A 21,006-nucleotide genomic window follows, 5' to 3' on the forward strand; every position below is an offset into this window, starting at 1 on the left:
ATCCCAAACACAGAGTGCTGCAAAGGCAAGGAGGGTTTTCTGTTGTTTTATTTTGTGATTCAAAGTACAGAATTCGGAGTGCTGAAAGAGAAGGGACGGTACTGATTTAGGTACTGGTTGAGGTTTCATGTGGCAGCACTGGGGCTTTAAAATCACCACCTCTGCCCAGAGGTTGGGTTGTAGGATTAGAAGGCAGCAGATGGGAAGAGTGGACTTGTCAACAACCCAGCCAGCGAGGCTGTGAGAGACCGTGGTGGCTGAGAAGGCACTCGCAGGGCACAGGGACTTCTGAAACAGGGAAATTCTGTGGTCACCTCTCTGAACTGGAGGTGGGCACTGTCTGACTCTAAATTTACTATTCCAGACCCTGAGTAACAAATCCTTACAGGGATAACCCTACTGACTGCCCCACAGCTGTGGTTATAATCCCCTTTGCTTACAAAAGAGTCGAGCTGTGTCTAATGGGCCACATCCTGCAGGACTTGCATTCCCCAAACCTCCTCCAGCACAGGTGAGTTCCCCAGGAAGCTCCAGATTTTGACCCAAAATGACATGGAGCTAGAGGAAAGCTTTTCCATTACATTTGGGTCTTTTTTTCACACAGCTTTCAATTAACTTTCTCCCCAGAGAGGGGAAGGGAAGTGGCTTTGCCCACGGGATGTTCTCTGTCAGTAATTTGGTTCAGACACGTCTGTGACTGGGTACCCATAGATTTGGGTCTCCCAGGCTGAGAGCTGTTCCACAAAGCCCCGGTGTGGTCTCATGTTCATTTTGCATTTCAGAAGGTATTTCCAAGCTCTCTGCAAACAGAAAGAAAGTGGAGAAGTGTTAGGAATTGAACAGAAAGTGAATCTTGGGCATTTTCACAAAGCAGCTACACTTCAGTCAACACAGCTTTGTATTTGCTGCCTGTGCTGGACAGCAGGAACCTGCAGAGAGGAGTTTAGTACCAAAGTGGGGACAGGCTGGATCCAGATGTGACCCTGAGAGAAACCTGTCCCCTTCATGCTCTGCTCTCCCGGATATGAGGACAGCTCAGGCTGTTTTCACTACTGAGTGTTATTCTCCTCTACTGGAGCAATGCAGTCCTGGATTTTCCACCCTAAAATGCTGTTCCTTCCACAGATGATGAGCAAAGCAGTGAAGTATCAGCCATAAAGGTTATAAAGCAATGAAGGTTATCATGTTTTTGGATTGGTGTGACCTGATGTGGCAGAGCAGTTATGACCTCGCAGTTATCCCACTGTAATAATTACAGTAATCTTAATTATTTGTTAGCTCTAAGTAATCACCTAGAAACTCTGACACACACAGGGAAGATCCACCAGCATTACTCCAGCTCCATCCCTGGGTTTTCCTGTCAGTGCTCATCTTCCTGCTTGTAAAAGAGTTTGACCCCTGCACTTGGAGGGTTGCTTAAGGGAAATGAGACCAAAGGTTAGCAGATAGTGCTCCATTGGTTTGTTTTTCTAATCTTGCTGATTCTGCAGGCTGTGAGGCTGATATTCCAATATTTACTCCTCTGGGTTCACAGTGTGGGTGTCTCTGGTTCCCCTGGACTCAATAGATCTACTCACATATTGCTCACTAATAGAATCAGGGGCTGCACATCCCAACTCTGCCTTGGTTTTGCCTTTTTGGAAGCTTTCAAAGATCTTTGCCTGGATTGGCTGGAGGATCACAGAAATCTGTTGCAAGTACTGCTCTGTCAATATTTTCGTTATTTTTTTGGCATTTAGTAAAATGCTGAGACCAACCTGTTGATGCCAACTGAGGGGAATGGCAAGGCTCAGGCTCTGACTTTTTCACTGCCATTGGAAGCACATTCTGTGATTTAGTGAGTGAGTGGCTGTTATCAGCCTGGGAGCAATCACATCCCTGTTAGTGCAGGGGATGAACCCTGTCTGAGCCCTGCTGGCACCCTCAGCCTCTAATTACCCACTGGCACACAGCCATGGAAAGAGCTTTCCTCTTACATTGGACATGTTTGCACAAAATCAATCACCTTATCAGATACAGACCCAGCTTTAGTGAAGTTTGGATCAATCCCTTCAAGCTCCTGAACTTTCCAAACAAGGGTGAGGTTTTTAAGGAGAGGCTGGTCAGTTGCCATGGGAACTCTCCTGCTCCCTGTTAGGAGGCACCAGGAGATGCTGCCTGTGTGTTGTATGCAAAGGGAGAAAGGCCTGGCACCAGGGGAGAGGCCACCAGGCTCTTGTACAGCCAGGCTGTTCCCAGCCATCCTTCATTAATTTCTTTCCTTATTCAGAGCTTTGGAACAGCCTGTACTGGCCACCTGACCTGCACATCCCCTCTGGGCAGGTGTTATCCCATTGCAGATTTCTATACAGGACTGTCTGTGGGAGGGGATTGGTTCTGGAGAAATAAAAAAGGATTTTGGAAGGAGTCAGGGCTGAAGTCAATGGTAAATGAGAGCCCTGCAAACACTGGGTTCTGAACTTCTCTAACACCATGGAATTAAGAGATAGGATTAACTGCAGCAGCTTCCACTCTTTCCCTCAAATCCAGGAGATAAATACCATGTTCTGTATCCACAGCTTTGCTTTTCTAGCCCCTTAGTTAAGTAGGAAAAACAAAAATATCACAAGTTCTAGAGTAAGCACTCATAGATCCAAAACCACTCCTAATCCACTTCCTTCATGGTCTAAAGAAGATGCAATCTCAAATCATATAATCAGTTCCATCATCAGGTGGGATATATGCATGAAATCACAGAGAATGTCTTATTACTACAGAGATGGGGTTTCAGAAGGAGAAGGGAAGTGCAGAGGCAGCGTGTGTGGCACTGTGACAGGGACATACCTGCAGGGAGAAGCGGCAGGAGTGCATCAGATAGGCCATGGTGGCCGTGCTGCTCCGGCTGATCCCCAGGCTGGAGAACACCAGCACTGCTCCCACATCCAGCTGAGCATCTGAGCCAAGAAATGCCAGTCACAAATTAGTGAGCTGGGAAATGGAGCTCCCCGTGGCACTAATTTGGTGACAGCTGACAGGGGGGCTGCAGCCTGAGAGACAGGAGCCCTCAGGAGCCCTGACAGCAGCAGATGGGCACTGCCAGCTCCCATTTCTGTAAGCATTTGCCTTTCTTAAAAATCCACAGTTAAATCGTGGCCTTGAAGAGCAGCACCAATGACAATGACCAGTCAATGCTTCATTACACATCAGTGTCACCCTCACATCAGGGATCTGAGGAGAAGTGGTCTTTCATGACCTACCAGCTGTGGTCAGCATCACAAACTCTCCCCAGACAGGTCTAAAGGTACTGAAATTCTATTTTGCCTGGAAGGTTGCATATTTAATGAATAACTTTTTAATTCTTTCTCCCCCTCTCTAGACAGAATGATGTTTTTAAAATATTAACAACTGAACTCCAGAATTTATGGAGCAAAACCTTTTCATTTAGTGCTGTCAAGATGTTTGGTTTTTTTTCCCCAAGCACTAAGCCAGCATTTTAAAACTCGTTTCTATTGTGAGGCACTACTACTGTCCTAAGATCTGGGTAGAACTGGCCTCACTCCAACATACACCTGGCATGAGGACATGCACACTCCTCTTGGAGTATGTGGAGAGCTTTAGTCTCGTGCTCTGGTTTGAGTAATCTGCTCTCCACTGCCAAATAAATAGTTCCACTATCAGGTAAACAGTGGAACACTTCCACAAGTGCAGCTAATAGGCTCTTATAGTCTGGTCTGGAAACAGCCACAAATCATGTGTCATGTCAGAAGGAAACTTCTGAAATACTACTGGGAAAAAGCATGAGGCACAATGAGAGGCATGTCAACATTCAGGTGCACCAAATAATGACATTCAGTTTAGGACTACAAAATGATATCCTCAAATGTTGTCATGTCTGATATTGTACTTGGGTTAAGCTCTGTGGGGACAGGGTGGTCTTTTGCTTCTGGCTCTGTCCAGCACAGCTCAGCAGGGCCTTGGTCTGTGCCAGGTGTTATTTGATAAGCACAATAAAAGATAACAACATGGCTGGACAGCACCAGGATGGAGCTGCAGGAGCCTGAGCTGCAGGCACTGAGCTGCAGAGTGTGTTTTTCCTTGTCCTATCTGATGTAATCAGCTGAAGGCAGGTTCATGCTGTCCAGCCTGAAAGTCTTCCTGTGCCCTACAGTGGGTCTGCACTGCAAATCACAAAGATTATCAATGCCTCGTGCTGAGCTCTCTAATGTGTGTCACAGTCTGCCTCAAATAAAGCTCTGCTGGGTGAAGATTTGGGCTGGAGAGAGCCAAAGGAGTAACAGGGAATCCTATGAAGCCCTGGTAGATTCCCTGCAGCAAAGATTTGGGTGGAAAGCTCCCTGTTATCAGAGTGAGGTATCCTTTAAGGTGAGCAGGGATATCAGAGTCAGATGCCCTGTAAAATCTCCTCTCTGTCCATCAGGCTGGTTAGAGAGGCAGCTCTGGTATCCATCAGGGTGTGGGTGTGCTTACCCTCCTGTCTGGGCTTCCTGTCACTCCCATCTAATATCCTACAGTGAGCAAGGACTCAGGAATTGCAGATCAGGATCCACTCACCTATGAAATGAGAAATGGTGGGGAAGGAAGAAAAAAGATCTGCTTCGAGTGAATCAGGAACAGATACATGGAGGGATTTACCTCCTTCTGCAAACCTGGAAAAAGAGCACACAGACCTCATGGAGCAGAGGAACAGCCTTGACAAGATGTGCTTGTTGGAGGCAAGGTGATCATTTTGTTTGCTGCTACATTTGTGAGTTTTTAATCATCACCATCATTAACATGATAAGGGATTTATTATGGTGAGGCACAGAGATGTTTGTAACACAGAATCACTTTAATGACTGATTTTCCATTTTAATGGTGTCAGTATTGATGCCTTAACCTACAGATAGATAACCTACAGAGAGATAAGTGAAAACAGATGAACTGAAAGCAGATGTGCTTTCACAGAGTGTGGGGTGCCTGTTTTGTGGGCCCCCCAGTTCCCCTCATGTGGTTTTCTATGGCACTTCCACAGACCCAGAGAGGCAAAAAATTTTTGGGGAATTTCCAAAATGTGGAAGCACATCATACAGAGGGCACAGGAATATTACCCACAGTGCAGGGACATTCCTCTGGAGCCAAAGGCATGAGAAATGTCTGCTGGTGCACATGTCCTGGGGTGGGTAACTGGATTTGTTACTTTGTTAGGGTCACCACCTTGAGAAATGCCCCTGGGTTTTTCACTGTGTGAAACTGCATTCCAGCAAGGCCTGCAGACTGGGCTGTCTGCTCTTGGACAGAGCAGGTAAGGAAGGAAGACCAAAAATGTGACATATTGCTGACTTAGCTTTTACACAGATGTGTTGGTAAGACTTTTCTCTGAAAGCTATTTAGAGATACAGGTTTTTCCTGAAGAGTGTTGGTATGTGATAGACTTGAAATACCAAGGGCTTCCCAGTCCTCCTCTGACCCAATTCACCCGTGGCATGGTCAAGGGCTGCAGGACCGTGTTGCTGTTGTGCTAACTTTAGAGCAGAAATTAGAAAACTTAGCATGAAGTGGCGCTGAAACCTGCAGAGGTTTCCTTGGAAGGCCACAGGCACTGAGTCCTCTGCCAATAAACTCTGTGTCACCTCATTTTTTCACATCACAGACACTGGTGAGGGTAAGCCTTGAACTGTTTAACTTACAGTGTTACAGGCTGTTCAGAGACGTTGACCAGTGCTTTGATCCTCAGATCTTTCTGAATTTGTTTGTCGCTGGCCTGCTTGAAATTGCCCATATATAGCTTTGCAGGCAGTATTTCTACAGGGTATGGCTGGAAGGTGTCTAGCTCCTGCCAGAAAGAAACCACAGGCTCAGGTTAGAGAGTGTCTTTGCTCCCATTAGCTCAATAAGTTCTTAAAGAGAAGTCATGTGAAGAGTTGAACAGGCACTTAGTCAGCAGCCCATGACATATTTTAGTGTAATGATTCATTCAATCACCTGGATTTGCTGTATTTTGAAGTCTTTGCTAGTTCTACTGAGAATATTTAACTGCCTCGCTGTTGTTGTGGCATTACTTGAAGTAAATCCCAAGTAAGCAGGAGGTGGAATACATTCTTTCCATTGTCTGGAGGGGCTGCAGCAGACAGATTCCTTTGATGTTCTCCCTAGTTACTGTTTACAAGGCTAAATGAAATCATCTGCCACCTGCAGAGCTGCAGGTGCCCTACAGTGGCACAGCACAAATCCACAGCTGCATCCGGTGTGGCAGCCTGGAGGCTGAGGAGGAAAACACACAGGCAGCCACCAGTGCCTCACATCCCTGAGGGGATGTGCCTTGGATACTGCTCCAGGAGCACAGAGGAGAAGTCTAACAATTTAAAGCTTAAATTCTCAATTTAAGGAGGTGCCTGTGTCCAGCTGAGTGTGAGCAGGAAGCTCAGCAGTGAATTCCCCTTCACAGGGCAGCACAAAGTGAATCAATTTTCTCTCCTGTGCTGTAGCATCCCCAGGTTAGCACTGTGTCATGGGCTGTTTCCTGGGAACCAGATGGGAACAATGGGAACACAATACACCTTGGAATGAAATGCTCTGTTGTCCAGCTCCTTCTTAACCCGCCCTGCCTGTCCTAAATGTGCAATAAAGGCTAATTGTTTCTCATAAACTAAATAGATTGATGTTTATAGGTGAAACCAAGCAATCAGGACACAGTGTTTGAGTGGATGGCTGTTTTCTTCCTGGGCTTAGTGAAAAAAGGCACTTGTGACCCTTCCTGATGAAAAGACATGGATCACAGTGCTTGGTAGGAATTGTACTTCTGTTTGAAAACATTTGCTGAGTACTATGCCAGATAACCACGTGTGAGAGAGCAGCCTGCTTCCTGCCATCACTCGCTACTGTTTGTTCAGTTATCTGTACTCTCCATAGGCCAGTTTTGGGGTTATCAGGGGAACATTCCCAGCTTGTTTCCATGAACTTCCTTTCAGGCAATAGAAGAGGAAGAAGTGTGGCTGTAAAAGAATCAGTGGTGAGATTCAGAGCAAGCATAGTAGCTCAAGTTACATTCAATTCCTTTGTCTGAAATTACTGTGACACCAGGTTTGCAACACTATCTAACCTGGATTCACCAGCCATCACCAGTTGAATATTAATGTCATCTACTTGGAAATTAGTCTCATCTCACCTGGGGCATCCACAGTGTCTTGTGGCTCTTCAGGAAATGGTAACAGGCTGAAAAACGCCTGTAGCCTCCCTTCAGGAGGAGCACGGGGTGCCGGGTGAACTGCTCCAAGTTCTTGGCATGGAAGAGGGCATCTCTTTCCTCAGCACCTAAAGAGACTAAAGAGCTGTTTGCCTGGGCAGGTTCAGTGTCTCCATCTGCCTCCCTGGCATCCACAGCAAATCCCTTTTCATTCCACCTAAAGCTCTGGAGAAAACTTTGTTAAAAGCTCAATTTATTCTTTACTTGTTGCTGCAGGTCAGTTACAGGGGGTGCTGCTTTCCCCCCCTCTCATCCTGATCTTCTATTCCTCTCCTGGTTCCTTTTCTAGAACCAGATTTCTTTTCCTCTCCCCATTTTTCTTTGGGAAATGCTTGTAATAAGTTTCCATAATAGGGAAGTTTTATTAATTTAAATTTAGTAATCTTAGTTTTATGGAGGCCCTTTTCTTTCGCCTGCTTTAGGCAAACAGGGGAAAAAAGGAAGTGTCTTAATTAAATTCTTCACAAATGTTTTAAACACCCCCCTCAGTGAAGTAGAATATGTGAGATGGCTCCTCCTCCTCCTCCTCCCAAGGAATCCATCCTGCTTCCCTCTAGCTATGTCTGCTTTAGAAATAGATCAGCACAATAGAAACCCAGTTCTGATTCTTCACACCTTCCCTCTACTGCCTCACCACTGAACATTTAGGAACCTGCTTGTTTTATTCATTCCCCTTACACCTCCACTATTTTTTTCTTTAAAAAGTGATGTAAATCCTTGCTAAAACTCTGTAGCCTTTGTAAAGCTCAAACAAACAGAAGTGGTTCTGCTCACAGCAGAACTCCTTGCCAAAGGATGTGTGAAAGCCAAACACTTCCATGGTTCAAGGAAAACTGAACAATGCCATGGAATTTCCAGCACTTCACATTTCTTGGTGAACCCCATCAAATCACCACCCCTATTAAAGGTAAATCTTTTTCAATATCATGAAGTGAAAGCCTTTTGTGACCCTCAAAGAAGGAAGTACTCACTCTGGGAACACACGGAATCTGAGCTGCTGATTTCAATCTCTGAAGAAGTGCTGCTCCCTGAAAGGCAATTGTTGGACAAGCCAAATCTCAGGGAAATGTGGCCAAAAAAAGAATCCATTCCTCATATGCAACAAGGAGCTTCAGAGGATCATCCACAGATGGGAAACCAGGACTGCCAGAATGCCTTGAAATAAAACCTGGATTTTTGAAGCCTCAGAACATACATAACACAGTGAAAAAACAGAGGCAGGGCACAGTTTTTCACATAAAACTGGGAACATTTACATCTCTTCCAACGAGCTCATAAAATTAAATGAGGAATGAGAAGAATCTCTATCCAGCAGTGAGGACTGGAATGACATGGATCACACGTACCTGTTTCTTCCTCCTCCTCCTCCTCCTCCTCCTCCTGATTGTCAGTGGACTCCAAAAAGCCAGTGTCGTGGTCATACACCACACAGAACCTGACATAGCCCAGCTCCTCGGGATTGGGGATCACATACTCCCCCGCAGGACTCTACCAAAATCACAGAGCAATTCCATCAGGGGCACGGCTCCACTCTTCTCGGGTGGCACCAGCACTCCTGACATCTTGCAAGCTCCAACTCTCTAACTTGGGTTGGTTGGGTTTGTACGTGTGGGTGGACACGGCACTGACAGCCCCGGCTGGGAGTCAGGAATGATGCAAATCCCGCTGATTGCTCCACCAGCAGCAGCGGTGCAGATGCCAGCGCTAGCCTTGTGAGGCAAGGCTGAGCTGGGTGAGCTCTTGTGCAATGTTTCCCCTGATTTTCAGCTGCTGCGTGCCAATCCTTGGGGCTGCTGGAGCCACCTTTGCTTTGTGACAGAATACATCCCCCCAGTGGCAGCCGCGGGATCGGCCGAGCAGGGCAGGGGCTGGGACAATCCCCGTGGGTTTCAAACCAGTTTGGGCTTCCTGCTAATTGCTAAATCCAGGGGTGGTTCACACAAACAGCAATCCCCTCACCAGTACAATCCTTTGGGCTGTAACAATGTGGCTGTCATCGAATTCAAACTGAGAACGGGCGTCTGAAAAAAAACCAACCAAGACAGAGCAATTGGCTTCTAAAGGTGGAATCCTCTTTGTATTTTGTCAGTAGGAATTCAGGCATCACTCAGAGAAAGAGGTTTGGACGTGTGGCACTTGGGGATATGATTTAGGGGTGGTTATAGTGTTGCAGGGTCACCTGTTAGATGAACTTGAAGGTCTTTTCCAACCTTGATGATTCTGTGATTTGTTTTTTTAGAAACTGAGGCCTTCTGGTGTGGGTATAACAAACTCTAGGGCTGATATGAGTTTGTGTGTAACACCAGCAGTGTTAGTCCTGACCCAGGTGTGCTCCTGCAGCATTGCCAGCCTCATTCTTGGGCTCTGCCCTGACCTGCCCAGCAGCTCTGCCTCTGCTGCTCCAGAGCTGGGGAGAGGGGCACTGCAAAGACCCCAGCCCCACTCCCAAACTGGCTGACTCCCTCACCAAAACACTGAATGACATTGCAATATCAGGCACCCTTCTGAGGGTATTGGCACTATGCAGTATGGATGTGGTTATCAGGAATCTTTTTGTAATGGTTGAGAGATCTAGTCCAGTTCTAAAACCTCTGGGAGCAGCAGGGGAGACTGTGTATCCATGGGACTGATGAGAGCAGGGAGAGCTGAGCACGAGGAAAGCCAAAGCAGCACCAGCTCACAGCACCTGAAATGGGATGGGAGGAAGGTCCCAAGTGCCAGGCCCTAGAAATGGTGAGAAGTGATGTGTGTGCTTTTCTTCACAAGCCCTTTGGGCTGAGGATATCTGCCTGGGCTGAGCACAGTGCCTGGCTGCAGGCAGGGGCAGGAACAGGCAGGGGCAGGGGCAAGAGCAGGAAGTGGGACAGGCAGGGGCAGAAGAAGGAGGCGGGGGAGCAGCAGACAGGGCAGAGACAGGTAGGGACAGGGCGGGGCACGCACAGGCAGGAGGAGGGACTGGGATGGGAGAGGCAGAGGAAGGGGCAGCAGCAGGGACAGGAACAGGCTGGGGAAGCGGCAAGCAGGGGGAGGGATGGGGGTTGGCAGGGACAGGGATTGGGGCAGGCAGGGATTGGGGAAGGCAGGGACAAGGCAAGGCCGGGACAGGCCCGTGCCGCGGCCTCACCCAGCAGGCACAGGTAGTTGGGCTCCGTTAGCCGCGATCTCCACCGGTACTGGTTGATGATGTTGTAGAGGTCTCGGGGCTCGCAGAACATCACCCCCGCCATCCCCCATCTGCCCGGCTGTCGCCGACTATCGCGACACCACGCTCCCCCCTCCCAGCCCGGCCGCACGCAGCGACGCCCGCCGGTCTCCAAGGTTACCTCAGGCGGGATCTCGCGAGACTTCCCCCCCTTCCCGCCGCGGGCGGCAGTCTCGCGAGACCGGCGGGCGGGGCCGCGCAGGCGCCGCGCGGGCTCTGGAGGTCGTTGGAGTCACCGGTGCCGCCGCCGCCGCCGCTCGCGCCCGCCGTGCCCGCCATGCTGTCCCGCCTCAGCACCGCCACCGCCCTGCGCCGCGGCATCGCCACCTCCGCACAGGTACGGCCCGCGCACACACACCGCCCCCCCGCGCCGTGCAGCGAGACCCCGCTCTTCCTGCTCGCTGCCGGGGCTGCCGCGGAGCTCGGGGGGAAGCCGGGGAGGAGCCCCGGTGCTGCTCGGTGAGGGGGCTGTGGAGCACGGGCGCTGCCCGGTGAAGGGGTGCGGGGTGGGGATGCAGGCCGGGTTGTTCTCCATTCTGGGCCTGCACGGCCGGCGTTGGACGTAGTTCCTCCTCCGGGTCTGCGGGGCTCGGGTGGAATGCAGGCCCTCGATGAGGGGTGCGGGGTCGGGAGGCAGCTCCGGTGCTCCTCGGCTGTGGAGCCCTCAGTCTGCTCGGAGCGGGGATGCGGGGCTCGGGGTAGAGCCCAGACCTTCCTCGGAGCGGGGCTGCGAAGCCCGGGTGGAGCCCGGGGAGGGCCCCATACCCTCGGTGCGGGACCGGGAAGGCGCCCGGGAGCTCAATGAAGGGACTGTGAAGCCCGGGAGCTCCGCAGGGCTGAGAGGCTGCAGGGCTCGGGTGTAGCCTAGAACTCCTCGGAGAGGGGCTGGGAGCGTGTGCCCGTGCCGCGGGCGGGCGGAGGGCGCGGGGAGCTTGCGGAGCGTGGCTCGGGGGGTCTCGGTGCTGGGTGTGCCCGGTGACAGCACCGTGGTCCTGCGGGTCTCAGCCCAGCCAGGCTGCGAGTGTGACAATCCTGTATGAACTTCCTCTCTCTGATCGTGTGCAGAGGGTGATGGGTTTGCTGCTTCCTCCTTCTAGTGCAAAAATGCCCCTGTGTTCCAGAGGTGTTAAGAGCTAAAGCGGGTGGTTGGTTTAGCAGTAATCCTTCGTGTGCCAAAATCCACTGTGCTGGCTCCAGACCACTCTGCAGTGGCTGCACAGATACAGACTGACCTCTATCCGGTGTTAATAGGCCTGGTGGGATGTAAAAGACTTAAAAATACGTGTTGTATAGGAGAGCCTTGTCTAAGTCTTTTCATGGAAACTGTATTTATTAGCAGTGATATTTTGACCCCATGGTGTCAGCTCGGTCACAAATGGGGCTCAGCAATGACTCATGCCAGACTTTGCTTCCTTTTGAAGAGTTTCATGCAAAATTATCTTTGTTACAGTAGCAAGAAAACTGGGCTGTGGTTAATCTGGTCTGGTTCTTGGGCAGATTATTTCCCGTAGCACAGTAATTAAGCTGTTCATGAAGGGACATGGAGCTAATATAGCTTTTACCTGGAAAGTTTGTGATAAAGAGTGGCTTTCTCAGCAGTAATTGCTCATTACATCTCCACAAGAGTTTTCCATCACTTTGGCAGTGTTGCACTTTAAGGTTGTTCTGGCTCCTGGAAGGAACAACAAAGTGTTCCTCTTGTGGAGCAACACTTTGCAAACAGGCATTTTTGAGAGAAATTACACCCTACCTGAATGGATAAAATTGGTAAATGGGGCAACCAAGTAGAGTTGATTTTACTTGATTCTCAGCCATGTGATCAAAGCTGGAAATTGTAGTCACTTAATGTTCTCAGTCCTGAATCTGCAGGTGCTATTTTGGATTTATATCAGGTCTAAATATGTTCTTCACATATATGCACTGCTTATATGTGAAGAACATGTTTAGAGACCTGATATAAATCCAAAATACTACTGCATTTCTTGTAGTGCTTTTGATGTATTGATTTTCCTAATGGAAAGCATATTTTTTTTATATATATACTGGCAATGTAAACTAGAAAAACTACAAACCAGATTTGCCCTAAATCAGGCCTGGGCCCACAGGGTGGCAGGTGTTAGTCTCAGGCAGGCATTTCTATTGGGAGAAGGGTGATCCCTTGGGTTTCCCCTAGCTTTGCTTCCCTTCTGAGCTTCAGATCACAGGTAACCATTTCCTCCAACTTGTCCTACCAATAAACCTCTGGGAGGCTGCAGTGAGGGTCATTTTTGGTAAAAAAATGAGAAGCAGAACTAAAAGTAAAGAAAGAGTGGTGAAATCCCCAAGGTCACTGCTGGGGGTGGGTGAGTGCCAGAACAGCTCTACAACGTGTTTGCTGTCTCTTTTGCACAGAACCATGCCAAGGTGGCAGTGCTGGGGGCCTCGGGGGGCATCGGGCAGCCCCTGTCCCTGCTGCTGAAGAACAGCCCCCTGGTGAGCAAGCTCAGCCTCTACGACATCGCTCACACTCCGGGCGTGGCCGCCGACCTCAGCCACATCGAGACCAAAGCCAGTGTCAAAGGTACCCGGGGAATGGGCTCACTTCCAAAGGGATCCTCCCACAGGGGTGCCTCTGACCCTGTGTGCCCATTGCCTCTGAGGGGAAGTCTTCACCCACTGATCCTGAAGCCCAGTATCAATTTAAGTAGCTTTTTCCTCAAGCAGTGAATGATTAATTAAGGTTTAGCTGATTAGATTGACGTGTATGGAGATAAATATGGGCTGTGGTTGTACTGTTGAAGGGAAATATGTGACATCTGGCAGAAAGCATTCAGTGAAATTATCTCAGAGTGTTGAATATAAAAGTTTGACTAGAAATAGGTTTAACACTCCCTGGGTGAATTCCATGTGCTTCTTTTCTCTTAGATTCTGGTGCAATCAAACCTTAATCTGCTCATCTTTCTTTTATCTGAAGATCACCAAAAGGTGACATTTTATCTGAATGTGCCAGTCTGCAGTTCTTTGGGGGCACTGACTCTAGTGCCAAGGCTTTTGGAGAGTAAATACACATAGCTGGAGGGACTGAGAGTTTGGAAACAGGTGAATGTGAGATTCTCACCACTCTCATTCTGTATGTTTTGAAACAAGGATAAAAGATCAAATGGAATCCATCCATAGTTGTGTTTCTTTGCTGTTCAACATTAAGTCTAAATTGAAGGTTAAATTTTTAAAAAGGACTTGGATGCCTCTGGGCATGATTTTATACTTGAAAGTGTCAACTATTTAATAACTGTCAAAGACATAATGCCTAAATGTCTTCCACTTCAGGCTTCATGGGACCTGAGCAGTTGCCAGAATGTCTGAAGGGCTGTGATGTTGTTGTTATTCCAGCAGGAGTCCCGAGAAAACCAGGTAGGTTCTCTTTGTTGGAAAGCCCCAGGGCTGCTTTGAAGTGGATCTCTGCAGTTCTGCTGCTCACAGCTGTGTCTGTTGGGGTGTCAGTGGTCTGTCCAGGCTCCTGCCCCAGAGCTCCTTGTGGTATCAGGCAGCTCATTCAGCCTCTCTTACACTGTCCCTTCTGAAATGGGCTAAATTGATTTCTGGAGTTCCTGCTTGGGCCTGAGCTGCAAAGGCTTTTCATGCAGGTGATCCTAAATCTCCCTTAGTGTTTCTTGTCCCAGAGCAATGCTCAAGGAATAAAAGCTGGTTCTTTGTTTCATTTCTCAGCAGAAGAGGAATAATCCATTTTGTTTTGTGTCAATTGTACAGCAACTTCTTGGGCATCTCTGAATAAATTCTGTTAAGCCTTCCTAGAATGTGTCTGACTTGCTCCATTTCTCCTCTGTTTTCCAGTATCCTATTAGGAACGTAACAAAATTCTAGACTTTAGTGTCTAGCTCTTTCTAAATCTTCATTTTTCATGGTTAAAGTAGTTGCTGCAATAGCAATGGGGGGTGGCACTTACACAACCAGCAATATTTTGCACACAGCAGTTGTCATTTAAACTGTAGTTGTGGAAGTGACTTAAAAGAGGGAGGAGAATTCATCTTGGGAGCAGTTGTGCTGCTCTGAGCACTACTGGTGTAGGCTGTGTGGTCTCAGTGCACTTCAGGCAGCCTCAGTGAAGTGGGTTCTGACAATGGACAGGTGGGCTGGTTGCTCCAGGGAAGGGCTGATCTCTTTATTAGTGAGAGGAGTTACCTGTGGAGCCATTTCATTACTGCAACTGGAGGATTTGTTCTTGATCTGTGAAACCAGAAGCTGATGTGTGTCTGTGCAGAGCAGAATATTGGATTTTGATTGCATTTCCTGCCTGTGATGGTAACTGTGGGTAACTTAGAATCCTGCCCTGGCTGTGTTTTAGGTATGACCCGTGACGACCTGTTCAACACCAATGCCAGCATTGTTGCCTCTTTGACAACTGCCTGTGCAAAGCACTGTCCAGAAGCCATGATCTGTATTATTTCTAACCCAGTAAGTGTTTTCTGGAGACCTTGGAATGTAGAGGAGAAACCTCATCAAATTCCAGATACTAGAGTAATCCAAATTCCTGCTAGTTTTGACCAGTATGTTTAAAGTCTGCAGTGTAGTTGCAGAAGAGCCTGATTCTACTAACCCTTTTTTCTTAGCTGTATTTAATTCAGAGAAAATTTGGATGTAAAAGTGCTTAATATCTCCAAGTCTGTGTGACTGGTTATAGTGCAGGCTGGTGTATTAGCTGGGATAAAAGCCTTAGCTCACCAAGGGAGGAGCCTTTGTAATGGGAATGAACAAATTTATTGTCTTAATGGTTATTTAAAATTAATGATTTTTATTCCAGCCTGACTGTAAATTGCTCTTCAATTTAGGCATTAAAGTAATTGGCTACATTTGATTCCAAATTGGAAGTATAGTTCAGGTTGTTAATTGGCCTGTTAAGTTCATGCATTGGCTTCTTTATTAAACTACTATTAATCAGTGCTTGCCTTTTCTTGCTTGTAGGTAAATTCAACCATCCCAATAACTTCAGAGGTCTTCAAGAAGCACGGTGTGTATAATCCCAACAAAATCTTTGGTGTTACAACACTGGACATCGTCAGAGCGAATACTTTTGTGGCTGAACTAAAGGCAGGTCATGGTTAACGTGCAGGGGGAGGGATACTGCCTGCTTTGATCATCAGATCTATAAAGTGCCTCCAAAATCAATGCAGAGAGCCAAAGGAGCTCAGATTTCTGTGCAGCTAGAGGCAAAGGCAATGATTCTCTGTCTCCCTTATTTAGAGGAGCCTGAAGATAAGGTTTCTTGCAAAATGTGGTTCAAGAGACTTTGACCTTTCCTTTTCATAGCTGTGCCCTGCAAGGGAGCTACGTGTTGGCCTTAATTCCCTTGGCATTCCCAACCCTGCCATGCAATCAGAGGAGAGGGTTGAGTTGTGGTGTGTGTTTGCAAGTCAAGCTCTGTGCTGTGTGTCACAGGATACTCTGCAAAGTATCAGGAACTGTAACAGGTTACTGCTGTTAATAGCCCTGCTGGTGTTTGTGTTGTGCTGCTCTTTATCCAACTCTGCAGTAATAATATCCTGTAACTGTATGAAGTGGTCAGAGTAACCCAGAGTTCCACTCTGTAGATGTGGCTTTGTCCCTGGAGTGCAGCTGCCTCTGGAACTCCTGCCCTGTGTGTCCTGATATCCAGGGCAGGGAGTGAAGTCACTTGTTTTTCTTGCCCGTGTGCTTCAGAGGCTGGAAAGTTTCGTGTTTCCTTTAGGGCTTGGATCCAGCTCGAGTAACTGTGCCAGTTGTTGGTGGCCATGCTGGGAAGACCATCATCCCTCTGATCTCTCAGGTGAGTCAGGGTGACACCTGTGTGTGGCAGCACACTCAGCAGCATGTTAGGGTTGATATAAAGTGCCTTTGTGATGGCAGGAAATATGCTAGGATAGAGCACAGAGAGTTTTCCATGCTCTCATGGCTGCTTTCCTTCTGGGATGGGGTGCAGGATAAGGTGGAAGGCAACAGCCTAAATCTGAACCCATCTGGGCAGCATAAACAGTTCCAGGTTTCCTCTAAAGGAGTTTGGGATAAGAACTGAGGGGTAGTGTGGGTGTTTAGGTGTCCTGGCACTGTTTGTCACAGGCATCTCATGACAGGAATACCTGGCTTCAGGAGAAAAATTGAATTGATTTTGCCTTGATGGACTGGAAAGCCCACTTGAAACTCAAGCATTGAAAGGCCCAGCTCAGGCTGTGCAGGGAGGCCTGTTCCAGCTATGACTGGTAGTCTGGCCCTTCAGCCAGGCTGAAATGCAGTTCTGAAGCAGGTGCAGTCTCATGGGGAGATGCTGGGATGTGGCCAAGGAGCAGTCTGTAACAAAGGGAGAAAAGCTGTGCTCTAAGTGGGAAATAAAGTATCCTTTACAGAAGGATTTTCTTGGGAATAAGAGCAAGGGCTTTGGAGCAGCTGAATGCTGGGAGGTGCTTAAGTTAAACAGTCCATTGGGACAGACACAACTGTGCTTAAGCTGCTGGTGTAGCTGTCACTGAAGGTTCAGTGAATTCCTAAATACTGCTGGGAAATTAGATCTTCCATAAGGCTTGACTTCCATAATGCCACAGTGACCCAAATATTTACAAGATGACTTTCTGAAATTCCTAAAGCTTGGAGGGTGTCTGTAGTACACAGGACTACACAGTAGTGAGGAGCCATGGCAAGCCCTGGTTTGGCTGTGAAGCTGTGGTTTGTCCCTGAGGAAGCTGGGCATGGCTGGGTTCCTGTTCCAGGCCCTGCAGTAACCCCAGCTCTGATGACTGGTACAGTTGGTCAGTGCCACACAAGCTGTGAGCTGGGAAACCCATTTTGCCCAATTGGGAACTATTGATAACAACTGCAGTGGTACAAAAAATATTGTGTCTTTATGCTGAATCTGGAGAAGTTCTGGTATTGGTAGTAACTTCTTTTTTCCTATCCAGTGCACACCAAAAGTGGAGTTTCCTCAGGATCAGCTGGAGAAGCTTACAGCAAGAATTCAGGAAGCTGGGACTGAAGTTGTCCAAGCTAAAGCAGGAGCAGGTGGGTTCTTGAGTAAAGCTCTCAAGTAAGTCTTGTTGACTGTCTGTAGGGCTGCAGCCCTCTGCAGTTTAATCTTATTTACAGGTTATGAACTGCTGGCTGTCAATCTCACTGCTTTGCTCTGTCTGCTGCTGCCTGGGCTGTGCTACTAGAAACAGCTCAGTATGTAACACTAAATATTAACTGATTCCACACAACCTATGGCTTTAAAAGAATTTTCTCTGTCAAATTAAGCTGTTTCTTTTATAAATCTGTTCAATTGGATACATGTAGCTGGCCAAAAGCTTCTGCTTTATCTAACTGGCCATGAACTTGAAGTCAGTGACACTGCATTATTACTGACAACACACTGGTATGGAAACCTTTGATGCTAAAGGAAGTATCAAATTTCAGCATGATCTGTTCTGAAAGTGGTTTAACTCTTCCAGGATCTGCCACCTTGTCTATGGCCTATGCTGGTGCTCGGTTTGCATTCTCCCTGTTGGAGGCCATGAGTGGAAAGCAGGGGGTGGTTGAATGTGCCTTTGTACGATCGGATGTGACAGAGGTCCCATACTTCTCTACACCTCTGCAGCTGGGGGTATGTTCTTTACATCACAAGCCTTATAAACAGCAGCTACTGGTTGTGTCATGTGGGTTTTACTCAGAGGTTTCAGTTTAGGTGAGTGCCTGCTCTTGCTGGAGTTAACAGCTGAGTGTGCCTTTAAGAGTCTGCAGCATTTGGGTGTGGTACTTAGGCACATAGCTCAGCTTGACAAGGGTGCTGCTGCTTTTATCTGCTCTTAGACTGCAGGTCACTGAGTAACCAGAGGTTCAGACTTGGCTTAAGGGGTCACTCTTGCCTCACATCAGGCCTGTTTACTCTGGGCTTTCATATGATTAACCAGAGTCAGCAATCCTGTCTCCTCAGCTTGATCTGATACAAGCAAATCCTCAGAAACTGAAGCACATGGGGAGCTAGAGCATGGATTAGGATTAATAGCTTGCTGTCAGGACCTCTGCTGAACTCCGAAAGGAGTGTTCCTTTTGTCACCCATACCCTGGGGGAGTGGAAAACAGTGATGCTGCAGCCCTGTCACGGCTGCTGGGATGCAAAGGATGGTGTTTGCTGTCTTAGGGGCAGGCTGGTGAGGGGATGGAAGCAGAGGGATATTAAGAGGGAATGTAGACATCTTGAAAACTTGGGAGTGCCACTCTGAGGCAGTTTGAGATGGCAAGCAAAGGACATACACCAGAGGAGATCCTCTTGCCGGATGGTGGGTGTGGAGTTAGGATCAGTTAGTGTCAGTCTCCTCTTGAAGGAGCTGCTGGGTTGGCTTCTGGTTTCACACATGTGAACAGTGAATGAGAAGTTTGTAAAGGCTCTAGAAGTGGCCACAGATAGTAAGAGACTTCTTTCCAGGAAGCTCAGGGTTGGCAGACTAGAGATGATACAGGTACCAGGCTGGGTCTCTGTCTCAGCTGGATAATACTTAGTCAGAGCTGTTAAGCTACTCTTTAGGTCATTCAATGAATGGTTAATCCTTAAATCCTCTTTCCCTCAGAAAAAAGGAATTGAGAAGAACCTAGGCCTTGGCAAGCTCTCCCCCTTTGAAGAGAAGATGGTTGCTGCGGCCATGTCTGAGCTGAAGGGCTCTATTAAGAAAGGAGAGGAATTTGCAAAGAACTTCAAGTGAAGACTTGACAACGGAGAGGAATTAACTTCCTTAATTTATTAAGGCATCATGTCACTTATCGACTTCTGATTCAAAGCTCATGCTTTGGTTGAAGTCTGTCTGTATTAGCTTGATGCTTGTTGCCAGTGCAGTCTAATCATCAATAAAACAGCCTCATTTTTTCAGTGTACCATGTGGAGGTGTCCTGATGTGCTTGTCCTTTGGAAGGTTCAGGCTGTAGGTCTCTGAGAGGGGATTGGTTTCAGCAGGGATGAAATATCCTTGGAAAGGGGGTGAACTGATTACTCTCAACTCTGCTGCTGCCTGGGTTTGGGCTCCTTGTTCAGCACAGCAACTGGGAACCAGGTGTGACCACATCAGGATGGGTATCGGGATAACTGAGTGAAATTATGTAAAAGATGTTTTTTCAGGAGGTGGCATTACCTCTATTACCTCATGTTACCTTAATCTCTTATGTAATTTGATTTTAAAGGAGTTAGTGAAAGAGCACAGCGTTTGAAACGTCAGTCCTGCACTAAGACAATAATTAAACCGCTGAGAGCAACTTCTTTCTAGTTAGGAACAAAAGCCTTGATTTAGCATCTCCATACATTTCTCTTACATTCATCCTCTTGTGAATATAAAAATAAATGTCTGCAAGAAGATGGTGATGACGAGTTCTGTTGCTGACTTCTTTGAAGGTAAGCTTTAATGAAGGAAGTTATTAATTCACTCTTCCTCCGTGCTCTGCGCTGCTTACGCTGTTGCTTTGAATTGCTCTCATCCGTGTAGGTTGAATTCTAAGTGGAACAGACTTTATTTGGATGAGTGAAGGAAAAGCCAAAGCCCTGCACCTCTGGAGGAACTGAGGTGAATGTTGGTTTGAGCCAGAGAACATGGGGTAGTTGCTTACAAGAAAGATTCCTAAAAGTCATAGGTACTCTTTGGTCACTGCCTTTTATCTTCCTCCCACATGTATTTTTTTTTTTCTGAGCTCTCTTAACTGGGTTTTATTTTTTTTATTTTAATTAGTTCATCATTCTGAACCAGATCACACAGTTGTGACTGTTGTAGATGCATGGAGAATAAAGTGCCTGGTTCTTTTCCTGCCCTGAGGAAGATACGGGCAAGGAGGACAGCAAACCCAGTCCTTGTCACTCCTCTGCAGAAATCCAGCGTGTTAAAAGCTTGGTTTCTTTACAGGAATAGTAATGAAATAGGAGCGTTGGCAGTCATTACTCAGCAGGCTTGGAACAAAGTAATTATTAGGTGGTATTAATAGAATTAAAGATGGTGTTGGAGGGGGGCAGGGGAGGATGTTGGAACTGGAGGACACTTGAGGAGGAGTGACAGGCCAGACCTGGTAAATGTGGCGGAGACTGTTCCAAACAATAAATGGAAAGCATGTTGGCAGACTGTTCTAACTGGATGTAGCAGTCTTGTCAGCAATTTCAAACCTGAAAGAGGCAGCACAGAGTATTAAAAACAGTGTGTGTGCACCTGCAAAGGTGTGTGTCCAGTCTGGGTGCCCAGGTGGTCCAGGGGCACTGTTCCATGAGGCTGCAGGGAAAGCCTTGCCTTGCTTGCACGTTTGTTCTAGTCCTGCTATTTTTAATACAGCAGATAGAGCAGATTTCTGAGCACTGGAGACTTTTCAGAACTTGAGGTTCATCGTGTGGCTTAGGTTATTCAATCTTTTCTTGTGTCAGCAGTCCAAACCCAGCAAAGTCTGGGGGAATTGCATGGACAAGCAGAAAGCTTTGCTTGTACCAGTAGGGACTCAGGGACAGCATGGGCAAGTGGAGCTGAGGTGGAAGAGGATTATGCCTCAGCACCTGCTGACTTTTAGGTTCTCCAAGGTCTCCTTCAAATCTCCTAAATCTTAGCAAAGTCCCTGCACTATT

At 47.5% G+C, this 21,006-nt stretch overlaps 2 protein-coding genes across 3 annotated transcripts; one reads left to right on the forward strand and one right to left on the reverse strand.

Annotated features, from left to right (window-relative positions):
- Positions 1–30: 30 nt before the first annotated feature.
- Positions 31–10,542, reverse strand: STYXL1 (serine/threonine/tyrosine interacting like 1). Of its 2 annotated transcripts, none has more exons than XM_018919326.3 (9): positions 10,347–10,542; positions 9,182–9,243; positions 8,569–8,710; positions 8,194–8,250; positions 7,145–7,299; positions 5,667–5,812; positions 4,552–4,646; positions 2,824–2,933; positions 31–800 (listed from the first exon to the last, which is right to left on the reverse strand). In XM_018919326.3, exons 1-9 carry the CDS (start codon positions 10,447–10,449, stop codon positions 669–671), a joined length of 1,002 nt encoding a protein of 333 aa, XP_018774871.2. In that variant the 5' UTR covers positions 10,450–10,542; the 3' UTR covers positions 31–668. The 2 variants fall into 2 exon arrangements, with proteins under 2 accessions (XP_018774871.2, XP_009092938.2); XM_009094690.4 differs by having other exon boundaries at positions 7,145–7,290; positions 10,347–10,541.
- A 75-nt stretch (positions 10,543–10,617) lies between these two features.
- On the forward strand, positions 10,618–19,292 carry MDH2 (malate dehydrogenase 2). Its single transcript, XM_030232914.2, has 9 exons — positions 10,618–10,761; positions 12,816–12,984; positions 13,731–13,814; positions 14,767–14,876; positions 15,384–15,509; positions 16,147–16,224; positions 17,348–17,447; positions 17,876–18,027; positions 18,992–19,292. The coding sequence occupies exons 1-9, from the start codon at positions 10,702–10,704 to the stop codon at positions 19,121–19,123; spliced, it is 1,011 nt and encodes a 336-aa protein (XP_030088774.1). The 5' UTR covers positions 10,618–10,701; the 3' UTR covers positions 19,124–19,292.
- The last annotated feature ends 1,714 nt before the right edge of the window (positions 19,293–21,006 follow it).

This window comes from Serinus canaria, chromosome 19, assembly GCF_022539315.1.
Source record: "Serinus canaria isolate serCan28SL12 chromosome 19, serCan2020, whole genome shotgun sequence".
In the NCBI taxonomy this organism is placed as follows: Eukaryota; Metazoa; Chordata; class Aves; order Passeriformes; family Fringillidae; genus Serinus; species Serinus canaria.